Below are 23,888 nucleotides of genomic sequence, written 5' to 3' on the forward strand. Positions count from 1 at the left end.
TGCACATACACACACACACTCAGATACACAGTGACATACAGATACACACACACTCAATGCACACACTGGTACATACACACACTTAGATACACTCACTGGTACATACACACATTTAGATACATACAGACACACACACTGGCACATACACACTGACACAGATACACACACTTGCACATATACACACAAGGCATAATGATTTGATCAGCAGCAACCCTTAGTTTACTTTTTGTCCTGGCTGAGGCTGATAAGAATGAGCATGTAGCTGCTCACTCCAGCCTCTCCTCTTCCTCCAGGCTGCCTGTGTGCTCCAGCCTCCTCCCTCCCCTGTGGTTGTCTTCTTAGCTGGGAGTAAGTGACAGGCTGTATATTGCTTCCTCCCAACTGGCAGATACTGCTGGGGCTCGGCCATGCTCTTAAAGGGCCGGGCACCAGACCGGGCCCCTGCTCAGAACTATCATTCATAGGGTGAGTTATCTTAATATATGCTGAATGCCCTAAATTTATTGAGGGCATTAAGTATATATAATAGCCTGGAAATCACACACGCAATCTGATATATATTGTATGTCAGATTGTGTGTGTGATTTCCAGGATGTTGTATGAGACATGAGGGTGTCAGGGAGACACACTACAAATACGGGAGTCTCCCGGACCTACCTAACTTGGGATCCTAGTCAGTCTGGCCATTCAAGGGACACTACACTGTCCAAAAATAAAATAAAAAATAACTGTTTAGTAGATATACCCCAAATGAAAACGTGCATGCATTTAATTATGCATTTTTTACTAGGGTATATCTAAAACAGCTTTAAAAAAACTGCAGATCTTTTGTATGCAGATTTTACCAGCCCTCCCCTTCTAACCCTGCCCATACTTTCTGTGACTGTCCAATCACAGACTTCCCAATGGAGCTCAATAAGAAGTATTTGCAAGGCAGTAGCAACCAAACCCGGAAGTAACAGGACTGATTGATTGAAAGCCAGTGTGGTGGAATCTCGGTAAAAATAAATTTAGTAGGCCGAGATTACCACGTGGCATGTGTACGTGCATATGCTGACGTATCGATCAGTTGGTTGCACGAGGCAAGATACGATCAGTAGTGTACGGAGCATGTGCAAGAATACAGGATATAGTATTCCCCTCCTCCATTGTGCTGGACAAGCCATGCGGTCAAGCAGGAAGTTAATTCTTATTTGTGTTGATTGGTCAAGAGAATGTGCGGGTGGAGCTTAATATGGGAGGAGTTATGTGCCTATATAAGGAGCCTGCACTATTGTCCGGGGCTCAGAACTTGCTGTATTTTGGTGACATTAGTCCCTCTGAGTCCCGATCGGTGATCCAATAAAGAATCTCTTCCTTCCTGAAGAAACCTGTGTCCATCTCTCTGTGCTTCGCTTCCGTCAGTTTCTCCGGTATCATTTAGTGCATTGGCCGGGAAAGTCATCGTTCAACGGTAGCTGAGAGGCAGAGGCGTGAGACGGTCTATCTTTGCCCACGTTCTCTACGGCTGCACCCCTGAACTTCTGCGTGGACCTCCCTTCGTCTCGGCGCCACTGGTCTGTTGTCCAGGAGATCATCGGCCTCTACGTAAGAAGTGCTGGGGTGTCCCCGTCGATGAGTGTGAACTCAGGTTCAGGAACGAGGAGGTAAGACAACTGCTGTTCTAGACGGCAGACCCACTAGGGGTATACCGATTGTGCGGTAGGCCCATAAGGGGTTATTTGTGTATGGAATCTGCCCCCTCTGTCGGAGGGAAGGAGCGAAGGCGCACCGCTCGATCGAACGCTCTTTAGTCAGACCGTTTGATTTTGTTAGTCAGGCGGGGTTCTGGTGTAAATAGCCCTAGCCGGACACCGGTGTCTTGTCTAGACTAGCGTTCTAGGGTGTATATTTTGTTCGCTAGGTCGGAGGGACCGGGAGACTAAGCGGCGCCTGTGTAAATTCGGTTCGCTAGCTCTCAACCTATCTTGGCTAAGTGGGAAGGCGTGTAAATTTGGAACCCACTAGATTTTTGATAGTAATCGACTAAGAGGCGCCTGTGTAAATTCGGTCCTCTAGCTCGCTATATGTGGTGCTTGGGCAGTGTGGCTAACCAAAACGGGTGTACATAGTTTTAGGTAGTCCATTCAAGGTACTGGCCAATAGTTTAGTTGGGAATTGTAAATGTGTTAACGATTGTTTAGTAAAGTGTATATCTTGTTAGATAGCGCGAGCTCAGCCGTCTAGCGAGAGTGTTAATAGTGTGTTGCTGTATCATAGTGCACGGTACCATAACCCTGTATATTTACTGACACTGTATATAAGTACTAATCATTGTCGTCTATTGCATGTTTAACACCATAACCACTAATAATTGTATTGTGACCTTAACTTGTGCTTTGACCTATGCTAACCGTACTGTAACCGCTATTTGTAAAAGACGATGTTACTGGGGTGTGTTATAGACGGGTAATTCGTATATAGAGAATTATAGCGTGGGTGACTGTATAGTTTCGCCAAAGGGCATAATATTGATTATCTAGTGACTGGTGTAACAGCTGTGTGTGTACGGGAATTCCCTGAGTGTTTTATTGTGTTATTGTATACGTTTCACTTGGTAACCGTACCACGTGGTGCTGTTGCCAGAGGAAACGAGTGTGACTGTTGAATAGTACGCGTGTATAGTATTCGTTGTCGACGACGTTCCATTGTTAAGTATGGGCGCGTCGCAGTCAACGATTCCGGATCCCTTAGGTTGTATGGTGAAGAATTTTAAAAAGGGATTCAAAACCTGTGATTTTGGGGTTAAAATGTCTCCTGTACGTTTGGTCACTTTGTGCACTAGGGAGTGGCCTACTTTGGTTGCGGCATGGCCGCCACGTGGCAGTTTGGATCCAACTCTGGTACAGCGCTTACACGTGGCTGTATCGGGTAGGCCTGAACTTTACGGGCAGTTTCCTTATATTGATTGTTGGAGACAGGCCGTAAATGACTCGCCAAAATGGATCCAGACATGCCACGAGGAGCAATGTCGCCTCATGGTGGCCAGGACTTGTTTGTCCACTAGGACTGTGGTTAGGCCCATTTTGGACACGCCCCCTGAGTCCGAGATCCCTTTGCCGCCCCCTTACTTTCCTTTAAGAGGAAGTGACGCAAATGCAGGAAGTCCTGCAACCCTCCCCTCATTACCCTCATCCACTTCCGCTTCCTCCTCCAGTACAGAATCCACCCCCTCTCGTACTAAATCTCCCCTTCCGGAATCAGAGCCAACCCCCATTAGGTCTGAATATCCTGATTTGGCGCCACTTCAGACTTCCGGTCAAGCTTCTTCTAGCTCGACCCGAAGTGTTTTATTTACTACCTTTTCCCAAAACCAAGCTCCCACATCCTCATACCCTATCTCTCCCCGACTGGAACCCATAACTGATGCCCCTCCACGTAGCCCCATACAAACCCGACAACTGACCGGTACCCAACAATTAAGACATTACCAGATGCCTCTTCGTCTGAATCCCGGGTCAGCCTATATCGATGCCGCAGGTCAAATGGCACATGCTGACCCAGTCTTCGTATATGTCCCATTCACGACAACTGATCTCTTAAATTGGAAGACCCACAATTCCTCGTATACTGAGAAACCACAAGCTATGACTGATCTGTTTACCTCAATAGTTCAGACACATAACCCGACATGGGCTGATTGCCAGCAGTTATTAATGACTTTGTTTAACAATGAGGAAAGGACAAGAATTAATCAAGCGGCCATTAAAGCGCTAGAGGATAAAGCCCGTGCTTTGAATCAAGCTAATCCAGCAGCATGGGCCGCAACACATTATCCCAACACCGATCCCGACTGGAATGTAAACGGTGCTGATATGGTTCAACTCAGAGCCTATAGAGACGCTATAATAGCTGGCATGAAAGCCGGAGGAAAGAAAGCCATTAATATGTCAAAGACAGTTGAGGTGATTCAGAAAAGTGATGAAGCGCCCAGTGTCTTTTATGACCGATTATTGGAGGCATACCGCTTGTATACCCCCTTTAATCCGGAAGACGCAGATAATTCCCGAATGGTGAACTCCGCCTTTGTCAGCCAAGCTTACGGAGATATTAAGCGCAAGCTACAAAAGTTAGAAGGGTTTGCAGGTATGTCTATCACCCAATTAATGGAGGTAGCGAATAAGGTATATATGAATAGGGAAACAGAAAGTAAGAAAGAGGAAGAGCGCAAGATGCGTAAAAAGGCTGATATGCTAGCGGTAGCAATCGCAGGCGTAGATAGACGGGGAACAGATAGAGGCGATAGTAGATGGAATAGGGAGCCTTTGAGTAGGAATCAGTGCGCGTATTGCAAGGAAGAAGGGCATTGGAGAAACGAGTGTCCGCAAAGAGAGCAGTACGAGAGAGACCAACCCAGGGCAGGTTACGGAAACTTTAGAGGCAGAGCGAGAGGTAGAGGAGGTCCCGGAGGGAGTAATGGTAATAGAGGGAGCAATGGGAACAGAGGAAGTGTTAGGGAAGACAGGTATTTTCCAGCAGCGCAAAGGTCCCGCGATAGAGAAGGTAGGGACTTTGTAGGATTGGCTGACACGGTCATGGAGGACTATTGATACCGACCGGGCTCCATCCCCCTTGGTCGAGCGGAGCCTATGGTCGATGTATCAATAGGGGGAAAAAGGAGTGCGTTCATGATCGACACTGGTGCTGAACATTCGGTGGTGACTAATCTAGTTGCTCCTCCATCTGGAAGGACTATTACTGTGACAGGAGCAACTGGAAGAAGTGCTGAAAAACCGGTTCTTAAAAGTCGACTCTGTACATTGGGAGGCCACGTAGTAAAACATCAATTCCTTTATATGCCTGAATGTCCAGTCCAATTGCTGGGACGTGATATGCTATCTAAGTTACAAGCGCAGATTACGTTCCTACCAAATGGAACAACATCTTTAAAGTTTAATGGACCTTCAGGTATTATGACTTTATCCGTACCAAAGGAAGAAGAGTGGCGACTTTATACAGTGTTGACTAGCCAAAACCCTAGGAGTGATGAGTCCTTATTCAACATACCAGGAGTTTGGGCAGAGAACAACCCACCAGGACTGGCCCGCAATATTCCACCTATTAAAATCGAACTAAAACTTGGGGTTTATCCAGTGAGCCTAAGACAATACCACATCCCGCAGAAGGCTAAGAAGAACATCCAATCTTATCTGGATAAGTTCATACGGTATGGTATCCTAAAATTCTGTACTTCCCCCTGGAACACCCCATTGCTGCCTGTTCAAAAGCCCGGTACAGATGAGTATCGACCTGTGCAGGACTTGAGAGCAGTCAATGATGCGGTTGTTAGTATACATCCAGTCGTGCCCAATCCATATAACCTGCTTGCTTTAATTCCGGGCAGGGCTACTTACTTTACAGTCTTAGACCTCAAAGATGCCTTCTTTTGCCTCCGAATTGCCGCAGAAAGTCAATGTATTTTCGCTTTCCAATGGGAGAACGCTGTAACGGGCTCAAAACGCCAAATGACCTGGACAAGACTGCCCCAAGGGTTTAAAAATTCACCTACCCTATTTGGTTCAGCTCTAAGCCAAGATCTACTGGATTTCGAGTCCATCCCAGGAGAGTGTGTATTGTTACAGTATGTAACATGATGACTTGTTGATAGCAGCAGTTACAAAAGAAATATGTCAGCAAGCGACGCACGATCTACTACACATTCTCTGGAAGGCAGGATACAAGGTGTCTAGAAAGAAGGCTCAGTTGTGTTTGCCAACTGTCAAATATCTGGGATTCCATATCTCTGAAGGTCAAAGAATTATGGGGCCAGAGAGAAAAGAAGCTGTGTGCCAAATACCGATACCCAAGAATAGAAGACAAGTGCGAGAATTCTTGGGGGCAGCAGGCTTCTGTAGGATATGGATTCCCAGCTACGCGATACTGGCAAAACCTCTGTATGCAGCTATCAAAGGTACAGAGCACGACCCCTTCTTATGGACTCAAGAACAGCAAACGGCATTTGAAGATGTGAAGAAGGCTTTGATGAGTGCCCCAGCATTAGGTCTACCTGATCACACACGACCATTCTACCTGTATGTACATGAGCAAAGAAGAATGGCTGTGGGAGTATTGACACAGTACTTGGGATCATGGCAAAGACCTGTTGCCTACATGTCTAAGCAACTGGATGCAGTGGCCAGCGGACTTCCACCTTGTCTAAGAGCAGTAGCTGCAGCCGCCCTGCTAGTAGCTGAAGCCGATAAACTCACTCTGGGTCAAGAACTTTATGTACGAGTCCCACATGCAGTACAGACGTTGTTGGATTACAAAGGAAATCATTGGTTTAGTAATAGCCGTATGACCAAGTATCAAGCAATGTTGTGTGAAAACCCAAGAGTGCATTTAGAGACTGTAAACACCTTAAATCCAGCTACCCTTTTGCCACAACCTACTGAAAGTCAACATGATTGTTTGGAAGTAATGGATGAAGTATTTTCAAGTAGACCAGATCTTCGTGATTTTCCCATCCAGAACCCCGATGTTCAATATTACACCGACGGCAGTAGTTATGTGAAAGAAGGGATCCGCTATGCAGGATATGCAGTAACAACAATAGACAAGGTGATAGAAGCTCGGCCACTAGCAAAAGGAACATCAGCACAAAAGGCAGAATTGATAGCACTGACACGAGCGTTACAATTGGCTGAAGGTTTAAGAGTGAACATCTACACGGACTCCAAGTATGCGTTTTTAACCACTCATGCCCACGGAGCTTTGTATAAAGAAAGAGGACTATTGAATTCAGAAGGCAAAGAAATCAAATATGCAGCTGAAATCCTACAACTATTGGAAGCAGTGTGGGAGCCGAAAGAATTCGGTATCATACATTGTCGAGCGCATCTGAGAGGAGATGGTGATGTAACCAAGGGAAATCGGATGGCAGACAGTACAGCTAAGCGTGCCGCTGAATCAGGAAGACAGGAATATGTGGGGCATATAGCTGCTCTAATACCAACTCCACTGTCTCAATGGACTCCAGTTTATACAGCTCAAGAAGAGGAGTGGTTAAAGACTGAACCTGGAAAGTATTTGGAGAACAAATGGTATCAGTTAGAAGATGGAAGAATAGTCATTCCAGCATCACTAGCGGTAGAAATTGTCCAAAATTATCACAACGGGACACATTCTGGGAGAGACAGTACAGAAGAATCTCTCAGGAAACATTTCTACATACCAAGATTGTCCAACTTGACTCAGGCCATTGTACGAAGATGTGTAACGTGTGCTAAAAATAATGCAAGACAAGGACCAGTAAAGCCACCAGGAGTCCAGTTTATGGGGGGACTCCCCATGTCCGATTTACAAATTGACTATACAGTGATGCCTAAATCGGGTGGACATCGTTACCTGCTGGTAATTGTGTGCACCTATTCAGGCTGGGTAGAAGCATGTCCTACTCGTACAGAGAAAGCAGGAGAAGTTGTGAGATTCCTGCTACGAGAAATAATACCCCGATATGGACTACCCTGCTCTATAGGATCGGACAATGGTCCAGCTTTTGTTCATCAGTGCCTACAACAACTGACTCATATGCTTGGTATAAAGTGGAGGCTTCATACTGCATATAGACCCCAGAGTTCTGGTAAGGTAGAGAGAATGAATAGAACTATTAAGAATCAGTTGGCTAAAATGTGTCAGGAAACCCAACTTAAGTGGAACGTTCTCTTACCCATAGCTCTATTACGAATCCGCAGTACCCCTACCAGAAGGATGGGCCTCTCTCCTTTTGAAATCATGTATGGGCGACCACCTCCCGTACTTGGTAACTTAAGGGGGGATTTGAGTCAGTTGGGAGAAGGAATTACCCGGCAGCAGGTTGTAGAGTTGGGTAAGACTATGGAGGAGGTACAGAAATGGGTACAAGATAGATTACCTGTGAATATTTATCCCCCAGTTCATAGTTACCATCCAGGAGATCAAGTGTGGATTAAAGAGTGGAATAATGTACCGTTAGGGCCCAAGTGGAGAGGTCCTTATGTTGTTCTTTTGTCTACCCCTACAGCGATAAAAGTAGCCGAAGTGACTCCGTGGATACATCACTCCAGGGTTAAACCAGCAGCAGTCGATTCTTGGCAAGTTACAGCAGATCCAGAGAATCCCTGCAAGATCCGGTTAAAACGCACTACTCAGTCGGAGTAACGAGGAACTTTGTGGATTACAAATTTTATTGTTACAGAGATTTGGTGAAGTGAGTGTTTTAGACGGCCATAATAAAGCCTGTCCGCTCACCAACATATAGTATATAAGCCAGGAAAGTCTCGAAGGGACTCCTGTGAAGACGAGCAGAACTCCATTCCCTGCAGCCCTTACATCCTGGAAGCTGAGGTGCCTTCACACGGACGAAGACTGAGGATGACGGCGAAAGATGTATTCTTGATAATGTTTATTTATGTGTGTTTTTATATTCAGGAAGGTAGAGGTACCGACACTCCTAGCTGTGAGGTATGCATTAAGACTACAAGAACAGGTAACCATATTTCCCAAACCCTAATTTGGCATTCACAATACGAGTGTAAAGGAGATGTATCCAGATGTAGATACCTTAATATAGAATATAGTGTGTGCCATTTAGGAGTAGGAGAACCTAAGTGCTTCAGTCCGGAGTATCAACCTTGTACAATTTGGTTGACTCTCAGGAATGGAGATCCTCAGGGGACCCTAATTAATAAGACGGTGTTAGAATCCGTATATTCTTCGGGTGTTCTGCTATTTGATGCATGTAAGGCGATATCAAGTGGTAGAAAGCCGTGGAATGTATGTGGGGATCTTAGATGGGAGAGGACGTATGGGTCTAACGATAAATATATTTGTCCCAGTAGTAAAAATAAATATGTGAGTCCTAGATGCCCAAATAGAGATTATAACTTTTGCCCATATTGGTCTTGTGTGGGGTGGGCAACTTGGGGACAGACAGTAGACAAGGACATGATAGTGACTAAGTTGCCTACCAGCCCATATTGTAAGTCTATGGAATGCAATCCAGTCCATATACTTATAAATAACCCCGACAAGTTCTTAGACAAGTATGGTAATTTATTTGGGTTTCAAATATATGGGACGGGTTTAGATCCTGGGACAGTATTGTTTATAGGGATAGAGACTGATACGGTATCCTCCCAGACTCATCAAGTATACCATTCCTTTTATGAAGAGATGAGTATAGATAATAAGATCCCCCATAATGCTAAAAACCTGTTCATTGATTTAGCTGAAAGTATTGCCGGTAGTCTTAATGTTACCAACTGCTATGTGTGTGGAGGTACTAACATGGGAGACCAATGGCCTTGGGAAGCAAAGGAGGTAATGTCCGGTTCTGAGGCAGTTGACCAATTAATATCTACACAAGCCGATTATCATATGAGTGTTAGAGGTAAATCTGAGTGGAGATTAAAGACCTCCATCATAGGTTATGTTTGCATAGCAAGGAAAGGAATAATGTATAATACTTCTGTAGGAGAATTAACTTGTCTAGGGCAAAAAGCTTATGATGATGATACTAAAAATACAACTTGGTGGTCGGCTTCAAATGTCTCAGAACCATCTAACCCGTTTGCTAGATACGCCAATTTAAAGGATGTGTGGTTTGATCTATCCATCACATCTACCTGGAGAGCCCCAGCAAATTTGTACTGGATCTGTGGTAAGAAAGCCTATTCGGAGTTGCCACAGGACTGGGAAGGGGCATGTGTGTTGGGTATGCTCAAACCATCCTTCTTCTTGTTACCTATTGAAACAGGTGAGACTTTAGGTGTTAAAGTATATGATGTGAATCATAGGAAGAAAAGGGGACCCATAGAGATAGGCGCCTGGGAAGATAATGAATGGCCTCCCCAGCGTATTATAGATTATTATGGGCCAGCCACGTGGGCAGAAGATGGTACCTTTGGTTATAGAACCCCTATTTATATGCTCAACCGTATTATACGATTACAGGCGGTGGTTGAGATTATTACTAACGAGACATCACAAGCGCTCAATCTTCTAGCGAAGCATAATACCAGGATGAGGACAGCAGTCTACCAAAATAGATTAGCCTTGGATTACCTTTTGGCAGTAGAGGGAGGTGTATGTGGGAAGTTTAACCTGAGCAATTGCTGTCTTCAAATAGATGACGAAGGGCAAGCAATAGCTGAGCTTACTAGCCATATGGTTAAACTAGCGCATGTGCCTACTCAGGTATGGAAAGGGTACAATCCAAGTAGTTGGTTTGGTAGCTGGTATGAGTGGTTTGGAGGGCTTAAGGCAGTGGTAGGTGGAGTCCTACTGATTTTAATGTTGTGTCTACTCCTGCCGTGTCTTATACCCTTAGTAGTTAGGTCTGTGCAAAGCCTGATAGAAAATATAGCAGAGAGGAAGGCTGCTGCACAGATAATGGCAATCTATAAATATGAGGCTCTAGATCAGGGAGAACCAATGCAGGAAGATGAGTGTTGAGGATTCACATCATAAGATAAGTCTGGTCTGGTTCAAGGTAATTTGCGGTGTATGCAAACTAAGGTTAAGTGATGCCTCAAGTAATTGTAAAATATCAAGAGGCATCAAAGGGGGGAATGTGGTGGAATCTCGGTAAAAATAAATTTAGTAGGCCGAGATTACCACGTGGCATGTGTACGTGCATATGCTGACGTATCGATCAGTTGGTTGCACGAGGCAAGATACGATCAGTAGTGTACGGAGCATGTGCAAGAATACAGGATATAGTATTCCCCTCCTCCATTGTGCTGGACAAGCCATGCGGTCAAGCAGGAAGTTAATTCTTATTTGTGTTGATTGGTCAAGAGAATGTGCGGGTGGAGCTTAATATGGGAGGAGTTATGTGCCTATATAAGGAGCCTGCACTATTGTCCGGGGCTCAGAACTTGCTGTATTTTGGTGACATTAGTCCCTCTGAGTCCCGATCGGTGATCCAATAAAGAATCTCTTCCTTCCTGAAGAAACCTGTGTCCATCTCTCTGTGCTTCGCTTCCGTCAGTTTCTCCGGTATCACCAGGGGGGTGTAAACAGGTTAATTTTAAAAAAAGTTTTAATTTCTATTGAAATCTGCTCTTTTTGCTAAATTAAAACATAGGATACATTCTTCACACATAAAGTATTTCATCAAGCTAAAGTGCTTTAGTTGCCTTAAGTGTCCCATTAACCCCTTAATGACACATAACATGTGGGGTTAAAGACTGCCAACCAGTGCTGCTGAGGAGCTATATTAAGGGTGGGGGTGCCCTGGAATAGCCTCATACAGCAGGGAGTACTCATAATGTGCTTTAAAACCTTGGACAGCTCAGCAGCTGTTTGACAGGAATATCATATGTATCAAAACACTGAATCAGTGACATCTTGGAGGTAACCTACCTCCATAATAGTTGTTCTTTATATGGTTATGCTTCACACAATTAATTAGCAATGCATGGGGAACTACACACATCAAATCATTGTCTTCATTACAGTAAAAGCCAATACAAAAATGAATAAACAAAGAATACTAAAAATAAAAAATCATAATATGTAAAATCCGTGCCCTATTCAAACATGGCCGTCACGATTTCCACCTGTGACTCACGAATGCGCGCCACCAGCATTGGAAGGCCTCCGCGTCTTCTGATTGGCCGGAGGAAGTTGGCGCGCCGCTGGTCCTCGCTGCTCATTGGTGATTGTGGGGCTGGGTATTGATTGGCTCTCGGTGTTTCTCGCGCCAAGAGGTAGTGTGCGTTGCGCAGCAGCTTGACTTGTGTGACTAGAGCGGCTCAAGATGTGGAACAATACCGGTAAGTGGTTCGGTCGGTAGGTACCCGGCTGTGTCTTACAACAAGTCAGTGAGTGGCCGTCAATGAGCCATGCTGCGCTGTGATAGTCCATGTTGTGTCAGCGCTGAGTTAATGTGGGTTTAACATGTCTGCCCTGGGTCTGCTGGCACTGTGGTACATTAGTACAATGTGTGTTTATTAGGGACAGGAGCAAAACTTCACATTATAGTCCGGTTATACTGAAATGTCGTGTACTCAGTCCTCCTATAGGGAATAAGTGGAAATTAATTTATTGATGGAACCATCTAGTGTTGGGAATACAAACCTGTGTTCTTATAGCTATATTCTTATCTTTATTTAGATTCAGTAATCTCCCCCCTACCGGGAGCTCCTTTAGTGGCGGTCAGGTAGACTGTCACTACAGGCCTATTTAATCCTGCAATGTAAACATTTTTGTTTATTGTAAATGGCAATGCTTTACTTTGTAGGAAATGGAGAAAAAAAAGGTACAATAGCGTTAAGTTGAGGGGAGGGAAGGCAGCACACCTAAACAGGTAAGTCTCCCTCTCCCAAAAGAACAAATAATAATACAGAACAATAAGGTGCACCAGGGGGTTAGGGATGAAGGTGTTACTCAATAAGACAAATGGAAAAACAGAATACTCTGTCAATAAGGTGATATAAAATCGTATATACATAAAACAGAACAAGCCAAAAGTCCAGGGTGAGATGTGTGAGTAAGTCTATAAGTTTGCCTGTATCTTCAGTTAAATATGCCTCCCAGGTAATCGACGTCCAGGGACATAAAAGGGAAAAAAAGAGTACCAATAGTGCAATATCTATAAAATATAATCACTCCAATAAAAGGAAATCTAAAATGGCCTACTCACGAGCGCTGAAACCAGCTCTAGTGTGAAGCGTTTGCAGTAGACTTATTCTCCCACTTCAGGGATATGGTGGAAGGTATTGGCCGGTATGTTTCTTGTCGGCAGGTAGTATGTGAAAATAAAAGCAAGGGGTGCAAAACTAGTGCTCTCTGTATAAAATGTATGAAACCAGGAGTAAGAATAAATACTCCCATTTATCTGAGCAGATAACCTCCTCAGTATAATTAGCGTGGGTGGTATAATCCCCACCAGGGATACTTTGTGAGGTCCTCACTGGAAAGATAAAAACTGGATGCCAGGAAAAAAAGGTATATGGTACTAATAGTGGTAGTAAAAGTTACCAAAAACCTTTTATTAAAATAATAACAATGATAAAATTAGTCCACAATGCGTTTCACCCACAATGGGCTTTTTCAAGCCTGACACTTGCTTACAAATATCTGCACAATGCTGCTCCCACCTACTTATCCTCACTAATACACAAATCTGTCCTGTCTAGGCCCCTACACTCTGCCGGAGATCTACGTTTAACCTCTGTACGTACTCCTTCCTCTGATGCTCACCATAACCCCTTAAGGACCAAACTTCTGTGTCCTTAAGGGGTTAAAGACTTCTTTATTACTCTCTTTGTTACTCTCACCCAGTCTCCACTCCTTTAAAAGGAAAAAAAAAAGATACTTCTTTAGGAAAGCATATCAATTAAACTGTGAACAGCTTTCCCTTCCCGCACCCAAATTCCTCTCCTGAAACGGTCATCAAAACACTGAGCCTTAAATTAATACTATCCTAGCAACCTGCTTTTCATCCCTACCCTTACCTTTTTGTGTCACTATACCCAACTCCCACTAGCATGTAAGCTTATTGAGTAGGGCTCTCAATCCCTCAAACTTGTCTGTTTACAAATATGTATCTATTAGTCCACCCATTGTACAGCACTTGTTGGCGCTTTATAAATAATAATAAAGCCTGCATGTTTAGGTGAATGAACCTCATATTTCATATGAGTAAATATATTTATTTGGCACCCCTGACTAAATCCCTTGGTGTTGCTAAGTTTTCAGTCATCGGTTCCTCATTGCAGGGCCGTATTTAAGCTTACACTGCAGCAAGCCTCACAGTGATGCAGTTCCCATGGTTTCTCATAAGAGCAGGCATTAGGTTGCTTGAGTAGGTCCTGCCAAAATGGGTTACATTGGTGTTGTCAGGCTTATGCAATGTACAGTCATATTATACTGTAACGCAATTTTTTTTTTTTAAACCTATATTTTGTGGACTTTGAAGTTAGTTTATAGATGAGTGAGTGTGCTGATATTTGTAAATCACAGTACTTGGATCGCTGTAATATAAAATGATTTTCCTGACGTGGTGGCAGTACAGTAGGGATGTACTCTTCTCCAGGACAAGCATCTGAAATTTAAAATTAAAGGACCACTCTAGGCACCCAGACCACTTCAGCTTAATGAAGTGGTCTTGGTGCCAGGTCCAGCTAGGGTTAACCCATTTTTTTTATAAACATAGCAGTTTCAGAGAAACTGCTATGTTTATAAATGGGTTAATCCAGCCCTCAAATCCTCTAGTGGCTGTTTCATTGACAGCCGCTAGAGGCGCTTGCGTGATTCTCACTGTGAAAATCACAGTGAGAGCACGCAAGCGTCCATAGGAAAGCATTGATAATGCTTTCCTCTGAGACCGGCTTAATGCGTGCGAAGCTCTTGACGCGCGTGCGCGCGCATTCAGCCGAATGGGAGGATCGGAGGAGGAGAGCTCCCTGCCTGGCGCTGGAGAAAGGTAAGTTTTAACCCCTTTCCTCTCCCCAGAGCCCGGCGGGTGGGGGCACCCTCAGGGCACTATAGTGGTCCTTTAACAACATAAAAAGTTCCCTCCCCGAACAGGTATAAGACACCAACCTGCCATGGACCCCCTGGAATATTTCAGAGGGGCACATGGGTTGCTGCCAGGGGGATCCAGCCTGATTGCCTCCTCGGTGGAGAGCGGAGTGTACGGTCTTCAACCTGCGGCATTACGGAGCCGGTATAAACGTCTTGCTTTATCTCGAGTGCGGTCACTGGCAAAGCAAGTAGGAGGTCTTTAGTAGCAGCAAATCACTGCCCGAGCAATATGCATGCGCACAGCGTTGGAACGCACGCCTGGGAGGTGATGTGTTCCACTGAATTTTACAAATGGTTCCTATTTAAGCTGTGCAGATTCTACTGACAGCATGGATGCTGGCCAGAGAGGATCTGCTTGTGTTATGGGCTTGTCCTCCGTGGCCCGCAGGACACTGTCTCTTAAAACCTGGACGGACACAGCCTTGAAGTCTGCTCTTTGTGAACTTCCATTGGAGTGGAAGAAATTATGTGGATCTCCTTTGGACGAATTAATCTGACAAATGTCAGAAACCAAGAAGGCACTTCCTCAGGACAGGAAGTATTCCTGGAAGCCCAGATACAAGAACCGCAGAGGGTATCAAGAACAACAAGGCAAAGATCCAAGGCTTGACGCACAAAGACATCAAAACCGACAGAACAAAAAGATTCTGACGCTATTCGAGTGGGCGGAAGGATACAACAATTTTTTTTTCACAGATTGAGAGAGACCACTGTAAAGCCGTGGATTCTGAATCTGGTTGCAAGAGATTAAAAAATAACATTCTTAATTTCCCAAGAACAGATTTCCTTATCTTACTGATCAAAGCTAAAAAAAAAAAAAGCTCTCTTCTCCGCTATGATTACACTAGTAAAGAAAGGTGTTATCAAAAGAGTTCCAAGACCCCAGTAAGATCAGGGTGTTTGCTCTGGTTGTTCCTGGTCCCAACACCAGATATGTCCTTTCGTTCTATTCTAGATCTAAAGATATTAAACAACAAGATTCCATATCAACATTTCAGAATGGAAACCATCACTTCAGTCACGCATACCCATCAAAAAGGAGGTTTTATGGCAACATTGAATTTGAAAGGTGCCTACCAACACATACCTATGCAAGTAGGCTCAAGAAAATACCTGCGGTTTGCCATAAGAAGGGCTACAGGGTTCACGGCTTTCAATTCAAAGCCCTTCCACTTGGTCTTTCCTCAGCACCAAGGATATTTACAAAGTACTAACGCCTATCACATCGCTTCTACGTGAACAAGGAATCAGTTATTCCCTACTTAGATGTTCTGTTAAAAGATATGGCTTACGGGGGCGGGGCCGGACCGCCGAGCTGGACGGTCGCAGGCAAGCAGAGCTCCTGCAACACCACGCTGAAAAATATGCTTTTAACACGAAAAACAGACCGACAGCTACGAAGCCTGCGGCCGAGGGACCGCTGGATCCAGGGAGAGGCTGGCTCTCCGAGCTACAGTCCCCTGGAGGGGAAATTCTCGATAACCTACCTGAGGCCTTCTCCGGCGGTGAGTGGGGTGGACGGCCGCTACCCCACTCCACTGTCCTACCATTCAGCACCCAACCCAAAGCTCTGAGCGGGCCCGGCTCCGTTTCCCCCCCCCATGGACCGGGGGGGTGATCCCGGTCCTCACCCTAAGGCCTTGATCGGGATGCCGCGGCCGAGGCTGGGGGGTCGGACCGCTAGGCCCAAGATGGCGGGCGCCATGTGCGCAATAGGCGAAGGGAGGGCCAGCACCTAGCACTGATACACACGGCTAACAAGGCGGCTCCTGCCTTCAGACACGGCTGAAGCGAGACCACTTACCTCCGCAGCCACTTAAATCAGCGACGACGACGGCGGCACAAGGGAGTAGGAGGTAAACCGCACGATGACTACTGCCGCCTGAATGGACTAAACCTGTCACCGGCACAACGACGAACCGACCTCTCACCCCACACCCAGCCTCGACTGACCCACCCAGGAACCGACAGCCGCGTTCCGACTACAGCACAGCTGCAGACTCGCGAGAACCACACAATGCAGCATGGGTGGTCTGCGTCCTGATACCTGCCCTAGTGGACATTCGCTTCCTGATATACAGATAAGGGCAGAGTACCAGGAAAGCAGGGCCTCAATCAGGGATCTCCACAGATGCTCAAACATAAAGTTCCCACATTATGAAGCAGAAGCAGTGTGAAAAACGCGGCTTTTCGAGCATTTTTTTCTTTTTCTTTTTCATAAACAAAGAAGCATTTTAGATAAGTAACGTTTCAACATTCCAGCCGTTCAGCCAGTTCTAATTGCCCATGTTAGTGCATTCAGTGTGCAGGCAGCGTATTTGGGGCCTAGCTCAAAGAAATACTGAGCCTGTTGTATTAGCTGAGCTGTTAAAACCAACTTAAGCCACAGAATGTGAAGTCATTTTTATCCTATAACCTGCCTAAATAGCATGTCTTAAGCTTGTTTGTAAAACAAAAACTAGTGCATTGTACTAACATACCCCATTGCTCTCCATGTTATGTAATAATCTTGGTTTCGAAATATGCATGTGGATTGCCTTTGGGGTACCACATGCCTGTATGTTACCCGCATATGCACTGCAAAAATAAAGAATTTAAAAAAAAAAAAAAAAAAAAAGATATGGCTTACAGAATCCTAGAAGAACATGGTGGTAAACCTAGAGAAATTATATCTGCATCCTACAAAGTCCATTCATTTTCTAGTGTGTTTTTTTTTTTAAATCAAGTCAGACAATCTTGCAATCCACCTGAATGCGGTGAAAAGAAAGAAGATAAGCGTGCTTCAGAAGGAACCGAAAGGCTCAATAAGGAAAGCTATGTAGGTGTTGGGACACCTCACTTCCACTATACCAGCAGTAAAATGGGCCAGAGCAAAATCTAGACCTTTGCAGTGGGAGATTCTTACAAAGTGGTCCAGGAAAGAAGACTTGGGTACTTTGATAAACATTTCAGTTCCTGTAAAAAGACAGCTGAGTTGGTGGAAGACAACCTGTTTCCTTTTAGAAGGGCTATCTTTTTGACCAAAAGGATGGGTCATAATCACCATAGACTTTTCAAATACAAGTTGGGGAGCTCACCTGCAGTGTCATATGAGGCAAGGGACATGGTCTGCAAAAGAAAGAGGGAAATCCTCAAACTTCAAGGAGTTAATAACCGTTTTGCATGCTCTTCATCAGTTCAAAACTCTCATTGTGGGGAAAGCTGTACCCAACATCATTGCAGATGATCTAAACAGATCAAGATGGTCCCAGAACGAATTGTCTCTGAAACCGGTCTTTTTTTCTTTTTTTAATCAGCTGGGGAAAATATTCGGTCTGTCATAGATCGCATGGCGTGAAGGTCAAACGCTAAAGTACAATCATTTGCCTCCCTCTTCAAGGCAAACTTGCCTCTGGTTCTGGATGGTCTTTCAGTCAAGTGAAACTTCAACCTTGCATACATATTTCCCCCGTTGAGCCCAATTCCACGTATTTTGCAGACAGTGAGAACAGAGCAATCATTCTTACTGGCCATAATGCCATACTGGTCATAATGGAGCTGGTTCTCTGTTTTGAAGACGATGGTTTTAACCCCTTAACACCGCAGCCAAATGTACAAGTTGTGAACGAAACAAAACGTAAACAAAACCTGGCATTTGCGCTATATGTCTGTCCAACCGTAATTCACCTCTTTCATATTAAATGCACCCCCCCTTATTATATATCATTTTATTCAGGGGAAACAGGGCTTTCATTTAATATCAAATATTTAGCTATGAAACATAATTTAATATGAAAAAAATGGGAGAAAATAAGATTTTTTTGATTTTTTTCGTTCTTCATGACATTTTAACTGTCAATGTCATAATACTGTTTGCTTTTACTGCAATAAAATACACATATTTGTATTCAGCAAAGTCTCACGTATAAACCAGTACCCCCTATGTACAGGTTTTATGGTGTTTTGGGAAGTTACAGGGTCAAATATAGCGTGTTACATTTGAAATTGAAATTCGCCAGATTGGTTACGTTGCCTTTGAGACTGTATAGTAGCCCAGGAAATAAATTTGCACCCATAATGGCATACCATTTGCAATAGTAGACGACCCAAGGTATTGCAAATAAGCGATGCCCAGTCTTTTTTAGTAGCCATTTGGTCACAAACACTGGCCAAAGTTAGCGTTTGTATTTGTTTGTGTGTGAAAAATGCAAAAAACGCCAATTTTGGCCAGTGTTTGTGACTAAGTGGCTACTAAAAAAGACTGGACATACCCCATTTGCAATACCTTTGGTTGTCTACTATTGCAAATGGTATGCCATCATAGGGGTAATTTTCATTCTTGGGCTACCATAGGGTCATAAAGGCAACGTAAGCAATCTGGCGAATTTTAATGTGAAAAAAATTAAACACAAGCCTTATATTTGACGCTGTAATTTTTGAAAACACCATAAAACCTGTACATTAGGGGTACTGTTGTACTCAGGAGACTTCGCTGAACACAAATATTTGTTTCAAAACAGTAAAAAGTATTGCAGCAATAATATCGTCCCTGTAAGTGCTGTTTGTGCGTGAAAAATGCAAAAAACGTCACTTTTACTGGCGATATCATGGTTGTAATACATTTTACTGTTTTGAAACACCAATATTTGTGTTCAGCGAAGTCTCCCGAGTAAAACAGTACCCCCCCATGTACAGGTTTTATGGTGTCTTGGAAAGTTATAGGGTTAAATATAGTGCTAGCAAATTAAATTCCCTATACTTTCGGCATGGGTGGTCAGGCAGGTCCCGCTAATTGTAATTAATTAGGATACCTAATTATGTAAAATTATTACATAAATATATGTGTAGAATTAATATAGGTGTATATATATACATATGTGTATATATACGTATATATATATATTTTTTTTTTATATTTTTATTTATATATAGGTATATATATATAGTGATATATACATATATATTTATGTATATAGATATATATATTATTTCGTTATAAGTGTATTTTGATATAAATATATATATATTAATATCAGAATACAGTTAGAACGAAATAAAACACATCTATATATTTAATATTTTATTTTTAATTATTTTTTTATTTAATTTTTTTACGTATTTACATATTAATTTTTTTTATATTATTTATAAATATATATATAACAATAATTATATATATATTTAATCAGTATCAGTCTACGTGTAATTTGATATTAATATATATATATATAATTATATATATATTAATATTAAAATACACCTAGACAGTGTATGTGTGTGCATGTATATGTGTATATATATACTTAGATCATATATATATAATATATATATGATCTAAGTATATAATTTATTTATTTTTACACTGTTTTAAAAAAAAAATATTTTATTTTCAGCCAGCAGGGGGACCAACTGTCATTACAGTTGGTCCCCCTGCTGGCAATGCAGCAGGCAGCTATACCGGCCATGTGATTGTGAGGTCCTCGCAAGGACCTCACTCTCACATGGCCGGGAGGGCTCCTGGAGGGCGGACGTGCCGCGGGGGGCTCCCTGGGAGTCCCCCGAACTGCGATCGCCGGCGTGGGACCGCCAGCGACCGGGTAAGTTACTAAAAACCGGAGGGCGTACTATTACGTCCGGCGGCGTTTAGAGCCGCTTTTAAAAGGACGTAATAGTACGCCCTCCGGTCTTAAGGGGTTAAAGTACTGTGAACTTCCAGTGTCAACAGAGCTCCTGGAGAACGAAGGAATTCCAATAGAAATATTGAAGATGTTCAAATTGGCTGCTGCATGACTGATCATATATCACAGGGGCATTAAGAAAGAGATATTCAATACTGTTTAATTCTACCAGAAGATCTGCCTCTGATATCCATCTACTTAGAAATGTGGATGAAATTCCTTAATTGGTGCAAGTATCCTCATTGTCTACAAGACTGCCTTCAAGCGTGTCTTAGTTTATCTACCCATAAGGTTCAAGTATCCACTCTGAGCCACTTTCTGGTCAAGAACTTTGCTTCGGATATTCTTCAGAAAGGAGATAGATATAGATATAGAGAGATATAGAGAAATATAGAGAGATATAGAGAGATATAGAGAGATATAGAGAGATATAGAGAGATATAGAGAGATATAGAGAGATATAGAGAGATATAGAGAGATATAGAGAGATATAGAGAGAGAGAGATATTTTTTTTAAGGCTGTATAGCTTATCAGGCCTCCAAGGAAAGAGGTTTTCCCCTTTTGTGACCTGGTTTTTAGTGTTAGAGGCTCTTTGCACCCAACATTTGAAGGAAATGTCCTTAAAGCTCTTATCTATAAAACGTCATTATTTTTGTGGCTATAACTTCTGCTAAGAGAATCGGAGAAATTCATCTTCTACAGAATTTACAAAGATTATTCAGGACAAGGTTGTTCTATATCTAAAACTTTCTTTTTTGTCTAAAGTCATTTATTCTAATGCTATTAATCAACCAATTTCCCTGCCTGCTCTTGGTAATTCATCTGACTCTAATCTGGAAAAAAATTGGCAAAAGTTGTATGTCGGAAGATCCCTTAAAGTCTACTTGGACTGCTCCTCTGCATTTGGGAAGACACTGACTATCTTTTTGTGAAATTAAGTAAATGTAAAGTTCATACAGCCTCAAAGTCTAATCTGGCTAGATGGCTCGTGGACACTAAAGTTGGCTTATGTTTTATCAAATCTGCCCTTACTTACCTCCTTGAAAGCTCATTCTACGAGAACCATAGCTACTTCTTGGGCTGAAAAAGCTCAAGCTTCACCAGAAGACCTCTGCAGAGCTGCTACATGGTCTTCATTTAACACCGTTTTAAAACATTACAGACAAGACTTATGCTTTGCCTCTGACGCTGCTTTCAGGCATAAGGTGTTGCAAGTGGTTGCCTAATTTCCGCCTATAGTTCTGGGATCACGATATATCCCTATTGTACTGCTACCATATGTCAGGAAAAACTGTAATTTTACTTGCCATAAATTCCTTTTTTCCTTAATATGGTGGCAATAAAACACCCCCACCCCTTTTATTAATGAGTTTGATATTTTTGCAGTATTAAGTCTATTTTTTTATTGTGGCGTACTCGGGGTCGATGACAGATTGGTGTCTACTTGTTGGGGGAGGAACTTTTTTATGTTAATTTTAATTTCAGATGCTTGTCCTAGGGATGATACATCCCTATTGTACTGCCACTGTATGTCAGAAAAAAGAATTTAAGGTAAGTAAATTAACTTTTTTGCACTACCAGGAATATCTTTGCTGCGGTCACTGTCTGGAATAAGAAAATTTGTCCTGGTGGTTGTTTATGATAGTTATGCTTGACCCTGAGTGATGTAATTGAGTATACTGAATAGATCATGGTTTGGAATTAACATACCTCTTTTACTTGTGTGCAATAGGAGGCTTTGGTGGTGGTTATGGTGGTTCTGGAATGGGAGGAGGTGGTGGTTACATGCAGTCACCAGGGGGCTTTGGATCCCCAGCACCCACACAAGGAGAAAAGAAAGCTGTGAGTATCAAATAAAAATGTATTTTCCATAGTCCAAGCAGCAGTCATAACAAGTGGGATATAGTTGCCCATTTCTAACAGGACAGAAAAGGACATTGAAAAGGTTAAAACGACAAAATGCAGTCCCTCCCCTCGTCTTTTAAAGGGCAACTCCACCCTGAGCTCCCCAGTATTTGCCTGACTGTCTCCCGAGTCCCCAGTGTGGATCATCAGCGCGACCCACCAAAAATCAGCCGGCCGACTCAGTTTGGGAAACCATGTTTTAGACTATACATATTACCATTTTGGGATGTGTATTCCAGTCTATATGAAACCCAGTTATGCTAGTATTAGAAATGCACAGCTTTTTATTTTTACGTTATGTCCACAGTGAGCATTTCGTTTTTCTAGTTTCTTTTAATAACCTCTACTCACTTTCTCTGGGTCATGTCAAATTTGTATCATCTTCCAGCATGGCCTTGTTTCTTAGATTAGTAATTGAATTGGGAACTGCCAGCCAACTTCTTAGAGTTGGACTAAAACTAGAATATTAACTTCCAATTTGTACTGATTTAAGAGGTTAATTGGTATTTTATTAAGATTTCAATATTTTCATGGTTTGATTTTTTTTTTTTTTTTTTTTTTTTACCTCACCAGTTAAAGGACCACTCTAGGCACCCAGACCACTTCAGCTTAATGAGGTGGTCTGGGTGCCAGGTCCTTCTAGGGTTAACCCATTTTTTCATAAACATAGCAGTTTCAGAGAAACTGCTATGTTTATGAATGGGTTAAGCCTTCCCCCTATGTCCTCTAGTGGCTGTCTCATTGACAGCCGCTAGAGGCGCTTGCGTGCTTCTCACTGTGATTTTCACAGTGAGAGCACGCCAGCGTCCATAGGAAAGCATTATGAATGCTTTCCTATGTGACCGGCTGAATGCGCGCGCAGCTCTTGCCGCGCGTGCGCATTCAGCCGACGGGGAGGAGAAGAGGCGGATCGGAGGAGGAGAGCTCTCCGCCCAGCGCTGGAAAAAGGTAAGATTTAACCCCTTTCCCCTTTCCAGAGCCGGGCGGGAGGGGATCCCTGAGGGTGGGGGCACCCTCAGGGCACTCTAGTGCCAGGAAAACGAGTATGCTTTCCTGGCACTAGAGTGGTCCTTTAATTGAAATACCTTGTCTTACACCACTAGGGTCTGCTGTGTAGCCCAGCAGGAACAGATTATTATAGATGTCGCTGGAGTAGCTAGTCAGGGCCTATGCTTTTAAAATAAGGCTGCCATATACGGGTGATACTTGAAAAATTACAATATCATGCAAAAGTTCATTTATTTCACTAATGCAACGTAAAAGGGCAAACTAATATATGAGATAGACGCATTACATGCAAAGCAAGATCGTTCAAGCAGTAATTTGTCATAAGTGCAATAATTATGGCTTACAGCTCATGAAAACCCCAAATCCACAATCTCAGTAAATTAGAATATTGTGAAAAGGTTCAGTGTCCCACTCTAATCAGCTAAGTAAGCCATAACACATGCAAAGAGTTTCTGAGCCTTTAAATGGTCTCAGTCTAGTTTAGTAGGAATCACAATCATGGGAAGACTGCTGACTTGACAGTTGTGCAGAAAACCATAATTGACACCCTCCATAAGGAGGGAAAGCTTTAAAATTTAATTGCAAAGGAAGTTGGATGTTCCCAAACTGCTGTATCAAGAAGGGAAAAGTGTGGGATGACTGCAGCCTGGAGAGGATTGTCAGGAAAAGGCCATTCCAAAGTGTTGGGGACTTTCACTAGGAGTGGACTGAGGCTGGAGTCAGTGCATGAAGAGCCACCACACACAGACGGATCCTGGACATGG

General features: G+C 43.2%; 1 protein-coding gene across 1 annotated transcript in view; it reads left to right on the top strand.

The window, feature by feature from the left end:
• The first annotated feature begins 11,695 nt into the window (after positions 1–11,695).
• LOC134591412 (replication protein A 32 kDa subunit-A) overlaps positions 11,696–23,888 on the top strand; it is a 34,201-nt gene continuing 22,008 nt past the window's right edge. Inside the window, exons 1-2 of the mRNA XM_063444461.1 lie at positions 11,696–11,798; positions 21,944–22,053. Coding sequence (XP_063300531.1) covers positions 11,783–11,798; positions 21,944–22,053 — 126 coding nt within the window. The 5' untranslated portion in view covers positions 11,696–11,782. The remainder of the gene's footprint in view (positions 11,799–21,943; positions 22,054–23,888) is intronic.

Source organism: Pelobates fuscus, chromosome 1 (genome assembly GCF_036172605.1).
Source record: "Pelobates fuscus isolate aPelFus1 chromosome 1, aPelFus1.pri, whole genome shotgun sequence".
NCBI lineage: Eukaryota > Metazoa > Chordata > Amphibia > Anura > Pelobatidae > Pelobates > Pelobates fuscus.